The sequence below is a fragment of the Heptranchias perlo genome, chromosome 3 (assembly GCF_035084215.1).
Source record: "Heptranchias perlo isolate sHepPer1 chromosome 3, sHepPer1.hap1, whole genome shotgun sequence".
NCBI classification, from domain to species: Eukaryota; Metazoa; Chordata; class Chondrichthyes; order Hexanchiformes; family Hexanchidae; genus Heptranchias; species Heptranchias perlo.
The window spans coordinates 37,398,172-37,420,740 of NC_090327.1; the positions used below are offsets into that span (position 1 = coordinate 37,398,172).

The 22,569-nt window shown below is 43.5% G+C and overlaps 1 protein-coding gene across 1 annotated transcript in view; it reads right to left on the bottom strand.

Annotated features, from left to right (window-relative positions):
- Nucleotides 1-22,569, bottom strand: part of tbrg4 (transforming growth factor beta regulator 4) — a 45,350-nt gene that overhangs the window by 22,277 nt on the left and 504 nt on the right. Inside the window, exons 2-3 of the mRNA XM_067978863.1 lie at nucleotides 16,039-16,504; nucleotides 8,286-8,609 (exon numbers count right to left, since the gene is read on the bottom strand). Of these exons, the coding sequence (XP_067834964.1) occupies nucleotides 8,286-8,609; nucleotides 16,039-16,455 (741 nt within the window). The 5' untranslated portion in view covers nucleotides 16,456-16,504. The remainder of the gene's footprint in view (nucleotides 1-8,285; nucleotides 8,610-16,038; nucleotides 16,505-22,569) is intronic.

The window sequence follows — 22,569 nt, forward strand, 5'->3', positions numbered from 1 at the left end:
GTGAGTTAGTACTTTGTGCCAGCTGCCCTGCAGTACACCATCCAAGTGCCCAATCTTCATTTGTGAGCATAGACAGTATATAATACTTGCTCTATTAAAACCCCCTCATAATTTTAAATACCTCTATTAGGTCTCCCCTTTAACTTCTCTGCTTTACATAGAATGTACAACACAGAAACAGACCATTCGGCCCAACTGGTCTATGCCTGTGTTTATGCTCCACACGAGCCTCCTCCCTCTCGACTTCATCTAACCCTATCAGCATATCTTGCTATTCCTTTCTCCCACGTGTTTATTTACCTACCCCTTAAATGCATCTATACTAGTCGCCTCTACTACTCCTTGTGGTAGTGAGTTCCACGTTCTAACCATTCTCTGGGTAAAGAAGTTTCTCCTCAATTCCCCATTGGATTTTTTTAGCAACAATCATAGAAACATAGAAAATAGGAGAGAGAGTAGGCCATTTGGCCCTTTGGGCCTGCTCCGCCATTCAAAATGATCATGGCTGATCGTCTAACTCAGTACCCTGTTCCTGCTTTTTCCCCATATCCCTTGATCCCTTTAGCATTAAGAAATATATCTATCTCTTTCTTGAATACATCTAATGACTTGGCCTCCACTGCCTTCTGTGGTAGAGAATTCCACAGGTTCACCACCCTGAGTGAAGAAATTTCTCCTCATCTCAGTTCTAAATGGCATACCCCGTTGCACTCCCTCCATGGCTAGGACATCCTTCCTCAGATAAGGAGACCAAAACTGCACACAATACTCCAGATGTGGTCTCACCTAGGCCCTGTATAACTGCAGTAAGACATCCCTGCTCCTGTACTCAAATCCTCTTGCATTGAAGGCCAACATACCATTCGCCTTCCTAACTGCTTGCTGCACCTGAATGCTCGCTTTCAGCGACTGGTGTACAAGGATACCCAGGTCTCGCTGCACCTCTCCTTTTCCCAATCTATCACCATTCAGATAATAATCTGCCTTTCTGTTTTTACAACCAAAGTGGATAACCTCACATTTATCCACATTATACTGCATCTGCCATGTTCTTGCCCACTCACCCAACTTGTCTAAATCACATTGGAGCCTCTTTGCATCCTCCTCACAGCTCATATTCCACCGCAGCTTTTTGTCATCTGCAAACTTGGAAATGTTACATTTAGTTCCCTCATCCAAATCATTGATATTATTGTGAATAGCTAGGGCCCAAGCACTGATCCCTGCGGTACCCCACTAGTCACTGCCTGCCACCTGGAAAAAGACCCGTTTATTCCTACTCTCTGTTTCCTGTCTGTTAACCAATTCTCAATCCATGCCAGTATATTCCCCCCAATCCCATGTGCTTTAATTTTGCACACTAACCTCTTGTGTGGGACCTTATCAAAAGCCTTCTGAAAATCCAAATACACCACATCCACTGGTTCTTCCCTATCCTACTAGTTACATCCTCAAAAAACTCCAGTAGATTTGTTAAGCATGATTTCCCTTTCATAAACCCATGCTGACTTTGTCCAATCCCGTTAATGCCCTCCAAGCGTTCTGTTATCACATCTTTTATAATAGATTCTAGCATTTTCCCCACTACTGTTGTTAGGCTAACTGGTCGGTAATTTTCTGTTTTTTCTCTTCCTCCTTTTTTAAGTAGTGGGGTTACATTTGCCACCTTCCAATCTGTAGGAACTGTTCCCGAGTCTATTGAATTTTGGAAGATGATCACCAATGCATCCACTATTTCCAGGGCTACTTCCTTTAGTACTCTGGGATGTAGATTATCAGGCCCTGGGGATTTGTCAGCCTTTAGCCTCATTAATTTCCCTAGCACTATTTTTTTTTACTGATACTGGTTTCCTTCAGTTCCTCCCTCTCACTAGACCCTTGGTTCCCTAACATTTCTGGCAGATTATTTGTGTCCTCCTTTGTGAAGACAGAACCAAATTATCTTATATTTATGGCCCCTAGTTCTGGTCTCCCCCGCAAGTGGAAACATCTTCTCTACATCTACCCTATCAAACCCTTTCATGATCTTAAAGACCTCTATCAGGTCACCCCTCAGTCTTCTCTTTTCTAGAGAAAAGAGCCCCAGCCTGCTCCATCTTTTCTGATAGGTATAAACCTCTCAGTTCTGGTATCATCCTAGTAAATCTTTTTTGCACCTTCTCCAGTACCTCTATATCCTTTTTATAATATGGAGACCAGAACTGTTCACAGAACTCCAAGTGTGGTCTAAGAACATAAGAAATAGGAGGAGTAGGCCCTACGGCCCCTCGAGCCTGCTCCGCCATTCAATCAGATCATGGTTGATCTTCGGCCTCAACTCCACTTTCCTGCCCGATCCCCGTATCCCTTGATTCCCCTAGAGTTAAAAAAACTATCCATCTCAGTCTTGAATATACTCAATGACTCAGCATCCACAGCCCTCTGGGGTAGAGAATTCAAAAGATTCACTACCCTCTGTGTGAAGAAATTCCTCCTCATCTCAGTCTTAAATGGCAGACCCCTTATCCTCATACAAGAAACTCAAAAAGTTAGCATACAGGTACAGCAAGCAATTCGGAAAGCAAAAGGCATGTTGGCCTTTATTGCAAGAGGGTTGGGGTACTAGAAAATGCGGCCCAACCATGGCGAACAAAAGAAATTAAGGATAGTATTAGATCCAAAGAGGAGTCATATAAAGTTGCCAGAAAAAGTAGCAAGCCTGAGGATTGGGAGCAGTTTAGAATTCAGCAATAAAGGAACTAGAGATTGATTAAGAGGGGGAAAAATAGAGTATGAGTGTAAACTTGCAAGCAACATAAAAGTGGACTGTAAAAGCTTCTACAACCACGTAAAAAGAAAAAGATTAGTGAAGACAAATGTCAGAAATGGGAGAATTTATAATGGAGAACAAGGAAATGGCAGAGCAATTAAACAAATACTTTAGCTCTGTCTTCACAGAAGAGGACACAAATAACTTTCCAGAAATGCTAGGGAACCATGGGACTAGTGAGAAGGAGGAATTAAAGTAAATTAGTATTATTTTAAAAAATTGCTGGAGAAATTAATGGGACTGAAAGCTGATAAATCCCTAGGGCCTGATAATCTGCATCCCAGCGTACTAAAAGAGGTAGCCATGGAAATAGTGGATGCATTAGTTGTCATCTTCCAAAATTCTATAGATTATGGAACAGTTCCTGTAAATTGGAGGGTGGGAAATGTAACCCCACTATTTAAAAAAGGGAGCGAGAAAACAGGGAACTACAGACCGGATAGCCTAACATCAGTAGTAGGGAAAATGCTAGAGTCGATTATAAAGGATGTGATAACAGGGCACTTGGAAAGTATCAACAGGATTAGACAAAGTCAACATGGATTTATGAAAGGGAAATCATGTTTGACAGACCTATTGGAGTTTTTTGAGGATGTAACTGGTAGAATAGATAAGGGAGAACTAGTGGTTTATTTGGATTTTCAGAAGGCCTTTGATAAAATCCCACATAAGAGCTTAGTGTGCAAAATTAAAGCACATGGGATTGGTGGTAATGTATTGGCATGGATTGAAAATTGGTTAACAGACAGGAAACAGAGAGTAGGAATAAATGGGTCTTTTTTTGGGTGGCAGGCAATGACTAGTGCAGTACCGCAGGGATCAGTGCTTGAGCCCCAGCTATTCACAATATATATCAATGATTTGGATGAAGGAACCAAATGTAATATTTCCAAGTTTACTGACAACACAAAACTAGGTGGGATCGTGAGTTGTGAGGAGGATGCAAAGAGGCTTCAAGGCGATTTAGACAAGTTGAGTGAGTGGGCAAATACACGGCAGATGCAGTATAATGTGGATAAATGTGAAGTTATCCACTTCGGAAGGAAAAACAGAAAGGCAAAGTATTATTTAAATGGTGATAGATTGGGAAATGTTGATGTACAAAGGGACCTGGGTGTCCTTGTACACCAGTCACTGAAAGCAAACATGAAGGTGGAGCAAGCAGTTAGGAGGGCAAATTATATGTTGGCCTTCATTGCAAGAGGATTTGAGTACAGGAGCAAGGATGTCTTACTGCAGTTATACAAGGCCTTGGTGAGACCACGCCTGGAGTATTGTGTGCAGTTTGGTCTCCTTACCTAAGAAAGAATATACTTGCCATAGAGGGAAGGTTCACCAGACTGATTCGTAGGATGGCAGGACTGTCGTATGAGGAGAGATTGGGTCGACTCGGCCTGTATTCACTCGAGTTTAGAAGAATGAGAGGGAATCTCATTGAAACATATAAAATTCTGACAGGGCTAGACAGACTGGATGTTTTCCCTGGCTGGGGGACCCAGAACGATGGGTCATAGTCTCAGGATACGGGGTAGGACATTTAGGACTGAGATGAGGAGAAATTTCTTCACTCAGAGGGTGGTGAACCTGTGGAATTCTCTACCACAGGCAGCTGTGGAGGCCAAGTCACTGAATATATTTAAGAAGGAGATAGACAGATTTCTAGACACAAAAGGCATCAAGGGGTATGGGGTGAGAGCGGGAATATGGTATTGAGATAGAGGATCAGCCATTATCTTATTGAATGGCGGAGCAGGCTCGAATGGCCTACTCCAGCTCCTATTTTCTATGGTTCTATGTTTTACTGATTTGTGTATCTATACCCCCAGAACCCTCTGCTCCTCTACTCCAATTAGACTCTTATTATCTAAGCAGTATGTGGCCCCCTTATTCTTCCAACCAAAATGTAATAACTCACACTTATCTACATCTAAATTTATTTGCCAATTAACCGCCCATTCTGCAAGTTTATTAATGTATTCCTTAACTTATTTTAACATGCTCGGATGCAATCCATCCGGACCAGAGGTTTTATCCTGTCTAAGTTTGATTAGTTTATCAATTATCTCCCCCTCTTTCTATCTTAAATGTCATTATATCTTTTTTGATCTCTTCTTCCATTTTCATGCCAACCATGTTAGTCTGCCTAGTAAATACTGAGGCAAAGTAATTATTTAATATTTCTGCCGTTTCGCTGTCATTACCTGTGAGTTTATCATGTGTATCCCTTAGTGGCCCTGGCCTTGTCCCTTTTCTGATTTTTCTTTTGTTATTTATGTGCTGTAGAATACTTTACTATTTATTTTTTATGTTCTTTGATAATTTAATTTTGTAGTTTATCATTGTCTTCCTAATTGTTTTTTCAAACTTCTTTCCTAACCTCTTTGTATTCCCTTTTGTCACCCTCTTCTTTGTTGTCGATGTACTTAGTGTATGCCTTTTCTTTAGTTTCAATTTTGCCCGTATTTCTTCATTCATCCATGATGTATCATTATTGGCTACCACTATTAGGTCTCCCCTTTACCTTCTCTGCTCTAAGGAGAACAATCTCAGCTTCTCCAATCTCTCCACATAACTAAATTCCCTCATCCCAGCCAATCTAGATGAATTTCCAACGGCAACAGTAATTAGCCTCAATTTCCTCAGGGTGTAAATAATTCAACCAATTCACAATAGGGAGTAGCTCAGCAATGGCCCTAAAGGGACAAGCCAGGTTAGCAACTCAGCAGATAACCTGTGAGCAATGCCATGGTAGATCAGATAGTTTCTCATTAAAAGCACTTTGACGGTGGAGAATCATTCAGAACAGAAGGAGGCCATTCGGCCTGTCGTGGCTCTGCAGGCTCTTTGAAAGAGCTATCAAATTAGTCCCACACTAGATCTGCAAATTTTTCCTTTTCAAGTATATATCCAATTCCCTTTTGAAAGTCACTACTGAATCTGCTTCCGCCACCCTTTCAGGCGGAGCATTCCGGATCTTAATAATTTGCGGCGTAAAAAAATTCTCCTTATCTCCCCGCTGGTTCTTTTGCCAATTATCTTAAAAAAGAAATAGGAGCAGAAGCAAGCCATACGACCCTTCGAGCCTGCTCCGCAAAGAGCTGTGTCATCTGGTTACCGATCCACCCACCAGTGGAAACAGTTTCTCTCTATCTACTCTATCAAAACCCCATGACGTATACATGACTTTGCATCTGTGACCTCCGTCCATCGCAGCTCCATGTTTTTTTTAATGGGGGTGCACTGTGCATAACACATTATGTGTTACTGGGTGCAACAGTCCAATATATAACCACATGTGTTACTGGGTGAATTACTAGATGTGGTGGGTGTGTTACTAGAAGTAAAGGGAATTAGGGGTTACGGGGAGCTGGCAGGAAATTGGACATGAATTTAGATTTGAGGTTAGGATCAGATCAGCCATTATCTTATTGAATGGCGGAGCAGGCTCGAGGGGCCGATTGGCCTATTCCTGCTACTATTTCTTATGTTCTTATGTGAATTGTTCCAGTATATAATTTTGAACACCTCTATTAAATCTCCCCTTAACCTTCTCTGCTCTAATAAGAACAATCCCAGCTTCTCTTGTCTCTCCACATAACTGATGTCCCTCATCCCTGGAAGCATTCTGGTAAATCTCCATTGCACCCTCTCCAAGGCCTCGGCATTTTTCCTAAAGTGAATTGAACACAATACTCCAGCTGAGGCCTAACCAGTGATTTATGAAGGTTCAGCATAACTTTCTTGTTTTTGTATTCGATGCCCCTATTTACAAAGCCAAATATCCCATACGCTTTCTTAACTGCTTTATCAACTTGCCCTGCCACCTTCAAAGAGCTGTACCCCCAGGTCCCTCTACTCTTGCACCCCCTCAAAATAGTACCATTTAGATTATACTGTCTCTCCATGTTGATCCTCCTAAAGTGCATCACTTCACACTTATCCGCATTAAATTGCATCTGCGATGTGTCTGCCCATTTCACCAGTCTGTCTATGTCTTCCTGAAGCCTGCTACTATCCTACTCTCTCTTTATTTCATTATCAAGTTTTGCATCATCCGCATACTTCGAAATTGTACTCCCTATGCCCAAGTCCAGGTCATTTATATATAACAAGAAAAGCAATGGTCCAAATACCGACTCCTGGGGGACCCCACTGCATACTTCTCTCCAGTCAGAAAAACATCTGTTCACCACTACTCTCTGCCTCCTATCCCTTACCCAATTACATACCCAAGTTACCCAAATTGATGAGCAAATCATTATTTGACGTACAGTGTTAATGTTTCTACCTTGTCTGTTTTTAATCCTTATAATCCCATGTGCTACTTACCTGGCTTCCCTTTAAATGCATGCAACGATCCAGTATCTAACACACTGTGTGTTACTGGGTACAATGCTCCAGTATATAGCACACCATGTGTTACTGGGTGCATCGCTTCAGTATATAACACCCTATGTGTTAATGGACATATTAATGCACCCAGTAACACACCACATGGACTGCAGCGGTTCAAGAAGGCAGCTCACCACCGTCTTCTCAAGGGCAATTAGGGATGGGCAATAAATGCTAGCCTTGCCAGCGACGCCCATATCCCATGAATGAATAAAAAAAAAATCACTCCTGTATATAACCTAATGCATCAGGGGATATAACACTCCAGTATATAACACACTATGTATTACTGGGTATAAAGCGCATGTATATAACACACCATGTATTACTAGGTGCACGGTCCACTATATAACACACTGTGTGTCACTGGGTGCAATGGTCCACTATATAACACACCATGCGTTACTATGTGCAACAGTCCAATATATAACACACCGTGTGTTACTGCGCACAATAATCCAGTATATAACACACCGTGTGTTACTGTGTGCAATGGTCCAGTATATAACACACCGTGTGCAACGGTCCAGTATATATAACACCGTGTGTTACTGTGTGCAATGGTCCAGTATGTAACACACCACGTTTTACTGGGTGCAACACTCCTGACTAACACTTTGTATTACACTGCGTATGACACATCATCTGTTTCTTGATGTAACACTCATTTGTATAACACATCATATGTTACTCAGTATAACGCTTCTCTATAATTACATAACACAATGTATTATATGCAATAACATACTGTAGGTTATTAGGATGTAGCATTGATATATATCTCATACAACACCTATGTGTAGCACAATGTGTTACCAGGTATAACGCTTCTGTATAACTACATAACATACTGCATTACTGCATGTTATATTCAATAACATACTGTGGGGTATTAGGATGTAGCACTTCTATGTATGTCAGACATTAACACGCATATATATATATATATATATATATAAAACACACACACGTTATACTTAGTAACATACGAGTAACACAACACAATGATATACAATAACACAACTATTACTGGGTGCAACATTCTTGTGTCGGTGATAAAATACACTGCGTAGGTTATGTATACCTTATCCTCCAGTCTGTCCATCAGAGCACTTGACAGGTGTCCAAGCTTCGTCATTAATGTCGCCACAGTCTTTGCGTCTGTGACCTCCGTCCATCGCAGCTCCACATTTTTTATTATGTCACTCAGCAGCACTTTCTGGCCATCTGTCCGTGCATAGCTGGTGTAGTAGTCGGCCAGCAAGGTGAGGTTTTTAAAGGTCAGACGCCTTAACCGCCAGTGAACCTCGTTTTCAACGGACCTTAGGGCGTGGTTGCTGACATCCAGTCTGATCACAAAGAGGGTCCGCAACAGGCTGACCAGGTTCCCATTCCACACTGCAGAAATCTGAAAAGAAAAAACGTTTAAATCAGAGGTCACACAACCGGTTGAGTGTGAATCAGCAAGAGATCCACCGTGGGAATGTGCTGCTGTAATACTTCATTTCTCCAGTGGGTGACAGTGTAACTGTTGTGTTGAAATGCTTGACATTATATTGCAGTGCCTGATTTCAGCCCAGAGGAAAGCACATACAGCGTCACCACCCACAACAACTTGCATTTATCTAGCGCCTTTAACACAGTAAAATGTCCCAAGATGCTTCTTTACCAACCAAATTCTGTCCTTCTGAAGTTTGAAAGATATATTCATTATGACAACAAAGGTAAAGTTAATGAATTTTATATTTGCAAGTTCAATGATTAAAGTATAACTCAAATCACGGGGGTAACTTTCAACTTCAGTGGGGGTGGAGAACAGAGAGTGAGAGAGAGGGTGTAAGAGTGAGCGCGAGTGAGAGTATCAGAAAGAAGCAGTGAGTGTGTCAGTGTGAGAGTGAACGAGAGTGAGAGACAGTGTGTGAGAAAGAAACAGTGAGAGCCAGTGTATGTACATGTGTGTGAATGAGAGTGAGTGTACAAGTGAGACTTTAAGAGAATCAATGTGAGTGTGAGAATGTGTATATGAGAGTGTGAGAGAAAGAGAGAGTGAGTGAGAGTGAGAATTTTTAATTTAGAAAGGAAAAAGGTTACATTCTCTAGCTGAAATTCTCCATCGCTAAAATAACCTTGAATATATTTTGCAGTCTTAACTACTAAAGTTTCTTCCACTGATTTTATCATTTTTTTAAACCCTTTTCTAGGTTTTGAGACTCATCTCTCACACTTTGTATGGAGCATCAAGTCATGACTGAACACCTTATAAAAAAAATGAGAACAGAAACACAAAAGGAAATGCGGCCCAACCATGGAAAACAGAAGAAATTAAGGATAGTATTAGATCCAAAGAGGAGTCATATAAAGTTGCCAGAAAAAGTAGCAAGCCTGAGGACTGGGAGCAGTTTAGAATTCAGCAAAAACGGACCAAGAGATTGATTAAGAGGGGAAAAATCGAATATAAAAGTAAACTTGCATGGAACATAAAAGTGGACTGTAAAAGCTTCTACAAGTATGTAAAAAGAAAAAGATTAGCGAAGACAATTGTAGGTCCCTTACAGTCAGAAATGGGAGAATTTATAATGGAGAACAAGGAAATGGCAGAGCAATTAAACAAATACTTTGGTTCTGTCTTCATGGAAGAGGACACAAGTAACTTCCCAGAAATGCTAGGGAACCAAGGGACTAGTGAGAAGGAGGAATTAAAGGAAATTAGTATTAGTAAAAAACAAATAGTGCTGGAGAAATTAATGGGACTGAAAGCCGATAAATCCCTAGGGCCTGATAATCTGCATCCCAGCGTACTAAAAGAGGTAGCCATGGAAATAGTGGATGCATTCGTTGTCATCTTCCAAAATTCTATAGATTATGGAACAGTTCCTGTAAATTAGAGGGTGGGAAATGTAACCCCACTATTTAAAAAAGGAGGGAGAGAGAAAACAGGGAATGACAGACCGGTTAGCCTAACATCAGTAGTAGGGAAAATGCTAGAGTATATTATAAAGGATGTGATAACAGGACACTTAGAAAATATCGACGGGATTAAACAAAGTCAACGTGGATTTATGAAAGGGAAATCATGTTTGACAAACCGACTGGAGTTTTTTGAGGAAGTAACTGGTAGAATAGATAAGGGAGAACCAGTGGATGTGGTTTATTTGGATTTTCAGAAGGCCTTTGATAAAATCCCACATAAGAGTTTAGTGTGCAAAATTAAAGCACATGGGATTGGTGGTAATATACTGGCATGGATTGAAAATTAGTTAACAGACAAGAAATAGAGAGTAGGAATAAATGGGTCTTTTTCGGGGTGGCAGGCAGTGACTAGTGGGGTACCGCAGGGATCAGTGCTTGGGCCCCAGCTATTCACAATACATATCAATGATTTGGATGAGGGAACCAAATGTAATATTTCCAAGTTTGCTGATGACACAAAACTAGTAGGGATCGTGAGTTGTGAGGACGATGCAAAGAGGCTTCAAGGCTATTTAGATAAGTTGAGTGAGTGGGCAAATACATGGCAGATGCAGTATAATGTGGATAAATGTGAAGTTATCCACTTCGGAAGGAAAAACAGAAAGGCAGAGATTTATTTAAATGGTGATAGATTGGGGAATGTTGATGTACAAAGGGACCTGGGTGTCCTTGTATACCAGTCACTGAAAGCAAATATGCAGGTGCAGCAAGCAGTTAGGAAGGCAAATGGTATGTTGGCCTTCATTGCAAGAGGATTTGAGTACAGGAGCAAGGATGTCTTACTGCAGTTATACAGGGCCTTGGTGAGACCAAACCTAAAGTATTGTGTGCAGTTTTGGTCTCTTTACCTCAGAATGGATATACTTGCCACAGAGGGATTGCAGTGGAGGTTCACCAGTCTGATTCCTGGGATGGCAGGACTGTCCTATGAGGAGAGATTAGGTTGACTCGGCCTGTATTCACTCGAGTTTAGAAGAATGAGAGGGCATCTCATTGAAATGTATAAAATTCTGACAGGGCTAGACAGAATGGATGCAGGGAGGATGTTTCCCTTGGCTGGGGGGGTCCAGAACGAGGGGTCATAGTCTCAGTATACAGGGTAGGACATTTAGGACTGAGATGAGGAGAAATTTCTTCACTCAGAGGGTGGTGAACCTGTGGAATTCTCTACCACAGAAGGCTGTGGAGGCCAAGTCACTGAATATATTTAAGAAGGAGCTAGATAGATTTCTAGACACAAAAGGCATCAAAGGGTATGGGGAGAGAGCGGGAATATGGTATTGAGATAATGGATCAGCCATGATCATATTGAATGGCGGAGCAGGCTCAAAGGGCCAAATGGACTGCTCCTGTTCCTATTTTCTATGTTTTTATTTCTGGCTGTTTCATCTGATCTTCAGATAATCTGCCCTCTCCCCAAGGAGGGGATCCAAGCAGTTGCCAATCTAGACAAATTTCCAACAGCAACAGTAATTAGCTTCTAAATTTCCTCATTATGTGAATAATTTGACCGTTTCACAATAGGGAGTAGCTCAGCATTGGCCTTAAAGGGACAAGCCAGGTTAAGCAGATAACCTGTGAGCAATGCCATGGGGGATCAGATAGAATCATAGAAAGTTACAGCACAGAAGGAGGACATTCGGCCCATTGTGTCCGTGCCGAAAAAGAGCTATTCAGCTTAAATCCCACTTTCCAGCACTTGGTCCGTAGCCCTGTAGGTTACGACACTTCAAGTGCTCATTCAAGTACTTTTTAAATGAGTTGAGGGTTTCTGCCTCTACCACCCTTTCAGGCAGTGAGTTCCAGACCCCCACCACCCTCTGGATGAAAAAATTTCTCCTCAGCTCCCCTCTAATCCCTCTACCAATTACTTTAAATCTGTGCCCCCTGGTCACTGACCCCTCTGTTAAGGGAAATAGGTCCCATCATAATTTTATGCACCTCAATTAAATCACCCCTCAGCCTCCTTTGTTCCAAAGCAGACAACCCCAGCCTATCCAATCTTTTCTCATAGCTAAAATTCTCCAGCCCTGGCAACATCCTCGTAAATCTCCTCTGTACCCTTTCTAGTGCAATCATATCTTTCCTGTAATGTGGTGACCAGAACTGTACGCAGTACTCAAGCTGTGGCCTAACCAATGTTTTATACAGTTCTAGCATAACCTCCCTGCTCTTATATTCTATGCCTCGGCTAATAAAGGAAAATTTCCAGTATGCCTTTTTAACCACCTTATCTACCTGTCTGTGGACATGCACTCCAAGGTCCCTTTGCTCCTCTACACCTCTTAGTATCCTCCCATTTATTGTGTACTCCCTTGCCTTGTTTGCTCTCCCCAAATGCACTACCTCACACTTCTCTGGATTGAATTCCATTTGCCATTTTTCTGCCCACCTGAACAGTCCATCTTCCTGTAGTCTACAGCTTTCCTCCTCACTATCAATTTCACGGCCAATTTTTGTATCATCTGCAAACTTCTTGATCAAGCCCCCCAACATTCAAGTCCAAATCATTAATATATACCACAAAAAGCAAGGGACAATAGTTTCTCATTGAAAGCGCTTTAATGGTGTAGAATCATACAGCACGTGCCTGTGCGGGATCCTTGAAAGAGCTATCCAATTTAGGCCCACTCTAGGCCTGCAAATTTTTCCTTTTCAAGTATATATCCAATTCCCTTTTGAAAGTTACTATTGAATCTGTGTCCTCTGGTTACCAACTCACCCGCCAGAGGACACAGATTCTCTCTATCAAAACCCCATATAATTTTGAACACCTCTATTAAATCTCCCCTTAACCTTCTCTGCTGTAAGGAGCACAATCCCAGTTTCTCTTGTCTCTCCACATAACTGAAGTCCCTCATCCCTGGTACCATTCTGGTAAATCTCCTCTGCAATGTCTCCAAAGCCTTGGCATCCTTCCTAAAGTGCGTTGCCCAGAATTGAACACAATACTCCAGCTGCGGCCTAACCAGTGATTTATAAAGGTTTACTGTAACTTCCTTGTTTTTGTACTCTATGCCTTTATTTATAAAGTCAAGTATCCCGTATGCTTTTTTAACAGACTTACCAACTTGTTCTGCCACCTTCAAAGATTTGTGTATGTGAACCTCCAGGTCTCTCTGGATCCTGTACCCCCTTTAGAATTGTACCATTTACCAAAGAGGATAGAAAGAACTTGCTTTTATGTAGCATCTGTCACGCCCTCAGATGTCCCAAAGCTCTTCACAGCTAATTAATTACTATTTAAGTGTAGTCACTGTTATAATGTAGGGAAACACGGCAGCCAATTTGCGCACAGCAAGATTCCACAAACAGCAATGAGATAAATGACCCGATTATTGGTATTAGTGGTGTTGGTTGAGGGATGAATGTTGGCCAGGACACCAGGACAACTACCCTGCTTTTATCTGAACGGTGCTTATGATCATTTACCTCAACACGAACCGGCAGACAGGGCCTCGCCTCGCCTCATCCAAAGATGGCACCTCAGCAATGGAGCGCAACATCATGTACTCGAGTCCCGGGCAGGACGTGAACCGACAACCTTCTGACTCAGAGCACAACCAACTGAGCCAAGGCTGACTAAACCATGAAAAAACATACAAGTACCACGCCAGGGAAGATCGCCATGCAAAAAGAGCTGAACAAAACAATCTTGGAGATTGATTAAAATCAGGAGAAATCTAACACGGCTGTCAATTTGGGCTAGATTTCTTTTTTAAATTAAAATGGAGTAGCCGGCATATGAATAAAAAAATTGCAGGAAATCCGAAACACAAGCAGGAAATCCTGCAAACACACAGCACGTCCGTCTGCATCAGGTGTTACCCTCCATGAGAACTGAAAACTGTGGACATGCTTTAAGGGGTGACCTAATAGAGGTCTTTAAAATCATGAAGGGGTTTGGTAGAGTAGACATAGAGAAGATGTTTCCACTGTGTGGGGGGGGGGGGGGGGGGGGGGTTCCAAAACTAGGGGTTATAAATATAAGATAGTCTCTGATAAATCCAATAAAGAATTCAGGAGAAACTTTTTTTACTCAGAGTGGTTAGAACGTGGAATTTGTTACCACATGGAGTAGTTGAGGCGAATAGCATAGATTAATTTAAGGGAAAGCTAGATAAGTACATGAGGGAGAAAGAAATAGGATATGCTGATAGGGTTGGATGAAGTAGGGTGGGAGGAGGAGTGTGGAGCACAAACACTGGCACAGACCAGTTGGGCCGAATGGCCTGTTTCTGCGCTGTAAATTCTATGTAATTCTGTTTTGCCAGTGGTGCCACTTTGTGCGTGGAGGACAATACAACAGCAAAACATTTCAGTGTTGCATTAGTTACATTGCTACCCAGTGGCAATAGTCATCTAGAGTCATAGAGTCATAGAGTTATACAGCACGGATAGAGGCCCTTCGGCCCATCGTGTCCGCGCCGGCCATCAGCCCTGTCTACTCTAATCCCATATTCCAGCATTTGGTCCGTAGCCTTGTAGGCTATGGCATTTCAAGTGCTCATCCAAATGCTTCTTGAATGTTGTGAGGGTTCCTGCCTCCACAACCCTTTCAGGCAGTGAGTTCCAGACTCCAACCACCCTCTGGGTGAAAAAGTTATTTCTCAAATCCCCTCTAAACCTCCCGCCTTTTACCTTGAATCTATGTCCCCTTGTTATAGAACCCTCAACTAAGGGAAAAAGCTCCTTAGTATCCATCCTATCTGTGCCCCTCATAATTTTGTACACCCCAATCATGTCCCTCCTCAGCCTCCTCTGCTCCAAGGAAAACAAACCCAATCTCCCCAGTCTCTCTTCATAGCTGAAGCGCTCCAGCCCTGGTAACATCCTGGTGAATCTCCTCTGCACCCTCTCCAAAGCGATCACATCCTTCCTGTAGTGTGGCGACCAGAACTGCACACAGTACTCCAGCTGTGGCCTAACCAGTGTTTTATACAGCTCCATCATAACCTCCTTGCTCTTATATTCCATGCCTCGGCTAATAAAGGCAAGTATCCCATATGCCTTCTTTACCACCTTATCTACCTGTTCCGCCGCCTTCAGGGATCTGTGAACTTGCACACCAAGATCCCTCTGACCCTCTGTCTTGCCTCGGGTCCTCCCATTCATTGTGTATTCCCTTGCCTTGTTAGTCCCTCCAAAGTGCATCACCTCGCACTTTTCCGGGTTAAATTCCATTTGCCACTGTTCCGCCCATCTGACCAACCCATCTATATCGTCCTGCAGACTGAGGCTATCCTCCTCGGCTATCTACTACAGCATTTGCTGGGAAGACATAAAATTACAACCAGTCCGCGTCCGTATTTATCCTCCATGCGAGCAATAGTCCTAATCCCGTGTGCTCACCCTGTTCGTTTTTTTTTAAAGTTCATTCTCAGGATGTGGGGGTTTCCAGCATTTGTTGTCCATCCCTAGTTTCCCTTAGAAGGTGGTGGTGGGCCTTCTTGAACCGCTACACTTGTTTGATACAACTGAGTGGCTTGCTGGGCCACTTCAGAGGGCAGTTAAGAATCCATCACATTGGTGTGGGACTGGAGTCACACAAAGGCCAGACCGAGTAATCATAGCAGGTTTTCTTCCCGAAAGGACATTAGTGAAGCAGTTGGGTTTTTATGACAATCCGACAGCTTCATGGTCACTTTTACTGATCCCAGCTTTTTAAAAACTGAATTCAAATTCTCAAACTGCCATGATTTGAACTCTCATTCTGTGGATTATTAGTCCAGTAAAATAACTACTATATTACCGTACCCATCATCCTTCCTAAAGTAACACACCAACAAGAACACAACATAACATTCTACTGCTGTCAACGACTCTAAACTTCAGCACAAATTCCACATGAAAAGAAAGCCACTAACCTGGCTGTCGACGATGTTCAACAGATGCTGGAAGCGCTTGTCTCCCACGACATCCTGCATGTCCAGCTTCTGTTCCACCACCTGGCGGCAGATGTGTACGAGCAGCGCGGCCGCCTGGTTCCCAGTGACCTTTCGACCCAAGGGAATCTGCAGGAGTTCCTCCACGCTCGAGGCCAACTCAATCAACTCGTCCACCTTTGTGCGTTCCGGCTGGCGGGCATGGTACTGCTCGGTGGCAGGAGATGTGTCGGGTGGGTGACGGCGAGTGGATGTGTGGATGCCAGCCAGCAGTGCCGGCGACCGGTTCGGTTCTGCCGTGCTCCGTCTGCAGGTACTGATCACGGTAGCAGGGGCCGGCATGGTGAGGAATGAAGCTCCCAGGTGCCGCGTGCATCTGCGTATCAGCCGAGCCGCCATCTTTGTTGCCAAGAAGTGGAAAGGCCTTTAACTTCACATCTCACGACACCTAAAGCAAAAACAGGAATAGTGAAGTCGACATTAAAATGAACACATACATTTACAGTAATGGCTCATCATGTTAAAACATCTCACAGTGCTTCACATAGGAACAGGAGTAGGCCATTCTGCCCCTCGAGCCTGTTCCACCATTCAATTAGATCATGGCTGATCTGTACCTTAACTCCATATCCCTTGATACCCTTACCCAACAAAAATCTGTCGATCTGTCTTGAATATTTCAATTGGCTCAGAATCCACAGCCGTTTGGGGGAGAGTGTTCCAGATTTCCACTAACCTTTGTGTGAAAAAGGTTTCCTGATTTCCCTCTTAAATGGCCTAGCTCTAATTTTAAGGTTATGTCCCCTTGTTCTGGACTCGCCCACTTGTTTCTCTGTATCTATCCTATCGAATCCCTTTATCATTTTACATTGAATCGATCATCCCTCAGCCTTCTAAACACAAGGAAATACAAGCCAATTTTGATGCAACCTTTCCTCATTATTTAACCTTTTAAGCCCTGGCATAATTCTGGTGAATCTGCGCTGTACCCCCATCAAAATCAATACATCTTTCCTGTGGTTCGGTGCCCAAAACTGACGCAGTACTCCAGATGGGGTCTGACCAAGGCTCTGTACAAACATACAAACTAACATTAGTAATCTGCAGCCATTCTTCTCCTACAAGATCCCCACACAGAAATGAATGATCAATTAATTTGTTTTTTGTAGCATTTGGGGGAACAATTTTGGCCAGGACACCAGGAGAGCTCCCATGTTCTTCGAATAATACCAAGGGATCTTTAATGTCCACCTGAAAGGGCAGATGGGGCCTTGGTTTAACATCTTATCCAAAAGACGGCAGCTCCAACAATGCTGCACTCCCTCAGTACTGCACTGGAGTATCAGCCCAGACTACGTGCTCAAGTCCTGAAGTGAGGCTTGAACTGACAACCATCTGACCCAGGGTGCTGCCACTGAGCCAAACTGGTGTATGAATTAAAGCTTCTAGATGTTGAGGAGAGTGACCAACAGTGAAATAACTGGATGGCCCAGGTACAGTAATGGAGTGAAATGATTGCGATAGCCATTGCACGTGTGCTGTGTATCTGAATAAAATAATAAACAGAATTTAAAAAGTAAATCCAAAACACTGTTTCAATTTAAACTGGGGCTGGAGAGGCCACAGGATCAAAGGGCTGATGCTATTTTTTTCCTTCTCAGGGTGCAGGCAGTGCTGGCAAGGTCTGCATTTATTGCCCATCCCTAGTTACAACTTATTGGCTTGCTAGGCCACTTCAGAGGGTCAACTACACTGGTGTGGGACTGGAGTCCCATATAGACCAGACTGGGCAAGGATGGCAGGTTCCATTCTCTGAAGGACAACAGTGAACTAGTTGCGTTTTTACGACAAACCAACAGCTTCATGGTCACTTTTATTGAAACCAGCTTTTTATTTCCAGCTATTTTTATTTTAAACTGAATTTTAATTCTCAAACTGCCATGGTGTCGATTTGAACTCACATTCTCTGGAATATTAGTCCATGCCTCTGGATTACTTGTTGAATAACAATCATAATGCTATGAGGAAATTATTCTTCACACAAAGGGTGATTAACACATTGTAGGAACTTCAGCATAAAGGTAACAACCCTGGAATCAGTCAAGAAGCCGTTGGACACTGTGATGGCAGGTGGTTGAGCTATTCACCATTCCCCCCCCACCTCCCCTGGTGCTGCTGGTAAATTCATCCCCCCCCCCTTCCCTTTCCCCTGACGCTGCTGGTATCCACACATTGTTCCCCTGTTGGTATCCACAACCCCTCTTCCTCTGTTGGTATCCACATCCCCCCCTTCCTGTTGGTATCCACAACCCCCCCCCCCCCCTCCTCTGTTGGTATCCACAACCCCCCCCTTCCTCTGTTGGTATCCACAAACCACCCCCCCCCTTCCTCTGTTGGTATCCACAAACCCCCCCCCACTTCCTCTGTTGGTATCCACAAACCCCCCCCCCCTTCCTCTGTTGGTATCCACAAACCCCCCCCCCTTCCTCTGTTGGTATCCACAAACCCCCCCCCCCCCTTCCTCTGTTGGTATCCACAAACCCCCCCCCCCTTCCTCTGTAGGTATCCACAACCCCCTCCCCCCCCCCTCCTCTGTTGGTATCCACAACCCCCCCTTCCTCTGTTGGTATCCACACCACTCCCCCTTCCTCTGTTGGTATCCACACCACTCCCCCTTCCTCTGTTGGTATCCACACACCCCCCTCCCCCTTCCTCTATTGGTATCCACACCCCCCACTCCCCCTTCCTCTATTGGTATCCACACCCCCCACCTCTTCCTCTGTTGGTATCCACACCACTCCCCCTTCCTCTGTTGGTATCCACACCCCCCACCTCTTCCTCTGTTGGTATCCACACCACTCCCCCTTCCTCTGTTGGTATCCACACACCCCCCCTTCCTCTGTTGGTATCCACACCCCCCACCTCTTCCTCTGTTGGTATCCACACCCCCCACCTCTTCCTCTGTTGGTATCCACACCCCCCACCTCTTCCTCTGTTGGTATCCACACCCCCCACCTCTTCCTCTGTTGGTATCCACACCCCCCACCTCTTCCTCTGTTGGTATCCACAACCCCCCCTTCCTCTGTTGGTAATCCCACTTCCCCTTCCCCTGTTGGTATCCCCACCCCCTTCCCCAGTACTGCTAGTATCCCCAAACCCCCTCTCCCCCTGGTACTACTAGTATCACCCAGTGTACCACAGGAATGGGTCCTAGCTGAATGACAGCCGCATGCTGAGATGGTGCCACTGTGTGCAGGAAGCCCTGAATGGAAAAGTGACAAGGGGCAGGGGTGAAGGGGTGATGGCAAAGGCTCACAGCATCAGTGGCCAGCCTGGTTGCCATGACTGAAGACCCAGGCTGGTCTTTCAGATGCCGATCAACCTGTTGTGCATTTCCTGTTAATGACTAGGACTTAATTCTGATAACATAAGAACGCAACATTCTGGGGAAAGTAATCTTCAATCAGTCTCACAGAAACAAGATGCAGCATTCAACGGTAATACTTATTTCTTTGGAAAAGTGGAGATTTCAAAGTGATTTAACTGAAGTTTCCAAGAGTGCAAAGACAAATGACAAAGCAAATTGCTCAGAAAGCAGAAGGTTGGGGGGGGGGGGGGAGGCACAAAATAAAAATCTGGAAGTCAGGTATAACTTTTTCACTCAAAGTCTAAGAACTGTGGAATGAATTACCGGAGAGGTCATTGACAGATAGTATAAAGGGGTGCAGGAGACAATTAAACAAGTTTTGGAGAGAAGGGTGTGATAAAAATGAAGCTATTTTGTCTTTGATCATCTATCAGATACGTTACTGCTGGCCTTGGTACTCACTGGGGTAATTATGAGAGGGTCAGTGTTTCAAGCTACAGGAGTATACATTACAGTCCAAAACGTAAAAAGGTTAGTTCAGCTACTTTATTCCTTAGAAGCAGAGGGGGTGCAACGAAGGTTCACTACATTGATTCCTGGGATTAGAGGGCTGTCCTATGAGCAGTGATTGAGTAAAATGGGGCTATATTCTCTGGAGTTTAGAAGAATGAGAGATAATCTCATTGAAATGAATAAAATTCTTAACAGGGCTTGACAGGGTCGATGATGAGAGGCTGTTTCCCCTGGCTGCAGAGTCGAGAACTAGGGGACATAGTCTTGATAAGAGGTCAGCCATTCAGGACTGAGATGAGGAGAAATTTCTTCACTCAGAGGTTGTTAATCTTTAGAATTCTCTACCCCAGAGGGCTGTGGATGCTCAGTTGTTGAGTATATTCAAGATTGAGATCAGTAGATTTTTGGACACTAAGAGAATCAAGGGATATGGGGACAGAGCAGGAAAGTGGAGTTGAGGTCTAAGATCAGCCATGATCTGATTGAATGGCGGAGCAGGCTCGAGCGACCGTATGGCTTACTCCTGCTCCAATTTTTTATGTTATGTTCTTAGAATAACAGATACCTGGGAGTGATTTACAGGCTGAAATCTAATCGAGGGGTTCGGGTGGTTTATATATAGAATAATGGATACCTGGCAATGAGTTACAGGCGGAAATCTCCTGCTACTATTTCTTATTTCCTGATACTTTTTTGCTGAGATGACATTCTATTCAGTTGGACATTTTGGTCAGATACAGGATGGCTTGGTATTTTGCTGCAAGAAGCAGAAGTATTTTGTGGACAAACTCTCCACGTACTTGATAACCTGTGAACCTAAATTACGAGAGGTGGGGGAATCATAGAATCATAGAATCATAGAAGTTACAACATGGAAACAGGCCCTTCGGCCCAACATGTCCATGTCGCCCAGTTTATACCACTAAGCTAGTCCCAATTGCCTGCACTTGGCCCATATCCCTCGATACCCATCTTCCCCATGTAACTGTCCAAATGCTTTTTAAAAGACAAAATTGTACCCGCCTCTACTACTGCCTCTGGCAGCTCGTTCCAGACACTCACCACCCTTTGAGTGGAAAAAATTGCCCCTCTGGATCCTTTTGTATCTCTCCCCTCTCACCTTAAATCTGTGCCCCCTCGTTATAGACTCCCGTACCTTTGGGAAAAGATTTTGACTATCGACCTTATCTATGCCCCTCATTATTTTATAGACTTCTATAAGATCACCCCTTAACCTCCTACTCTCCAGGGAATAAAGTCCCAGTCTGTCTAACCTCTCCCTGTAAGTCAAACCATCAAGTCCCGGTAGCATCCTAGTAAATCTTTTCTGCACTCTTTCTAGTTTAATAATATCCTTTCTATAATAGGGTGACCAGAACTGTACACAGTACTCCAAGTGTGGCCTCACCAATGCCCTGTACAACTTCAACAAGACATCCCAACTCCTGCATTCAATGTTCTGACCAATGAAACCAAGCATGCTGAATGCCTTCTTCACCACCCTATCCACCTGTGACTCCACTTTCAAGGAGCTATGAATCTGTACTCCTAGATCTCTTTGTTCTATAACTCTCCCCAACGCCCTACCATTAACGGAGTAGGTCCTGGCCCGATTCGATCTACCAAAATGCATCACCTCACATTTATCTAAATTAAACTCCATCTGCCATTCATCGGCCCACTGGCCCAATTTATCAAGATCCCGTTGCAATCCTAGATAACCTTCTTCACTGTCCACAATGCCACCAATCTTGGTGTCATCTGCAAACTTACTAACCATGCCTCCTAAATTCTCATCCAAATCATTAATATAAATAACAAATAACAGCGGACCCAGCACTGATCCCTGAGGCACACCGCTGGATACAGGCATCCAGTTTGAAAAACAACCCTCGACAACCACCCTCTGTCTTCTGTCGTCAAGCCAATTTTGTATCCAATTGGCTACCTCACCTTGGATCCCATGAGATTTAACCTTATGTAACAACCTACCATGCGGTACCTTGTCAAATGCTTTGCTGAAGTCCATGTAGACCACGTCTACTGCACAGCCCTCATCTATCAAGAACTAAAATTAGAGCTAGGCCATTCAGGAGAGGAATCAGGAAGCACTTTTCCACACAAAAGGTAGTGGAAATCTGGAACTATCTTCCCCCCCCCTCCCCCTAAAAAAGGCTGCGGATGCTGGGTCAATTGGAGCTTTCAAGACAGGGATCGATAGATTTTTGTCAGCTAAGGGTAGAGAGGATATGAAGCAAAAGCAGGTAAATGATGCCGAGGTGCAGATCAACCATGATCTAATTAAGTAGGGGCTAAATGGATATTCCTAGATAGGATTGTCTAATACTGTGAGCGATATACCTGTGGTGGACTTTATACCACTCGGGGGTCAGCCTGAAGCCAGCAGACAAATTGGTATGAGTCAGTAGCTCCTTGGTAGCCTTTTGCCACTTAAAAGTGACTATGTTTCAAAGACCAATTTTATTTTTAAGGTTGAAAAGGACAAGCATCTTTATTGCACTGAATATTCAGAGAACAGTGAATTTTGCAATTACTGTAAATATACTGTTTGCACTGAGTACTTTTTATTTTCCTGTTTAATGTTAAATAAATGTGTCTGTTGGTTTATGCCA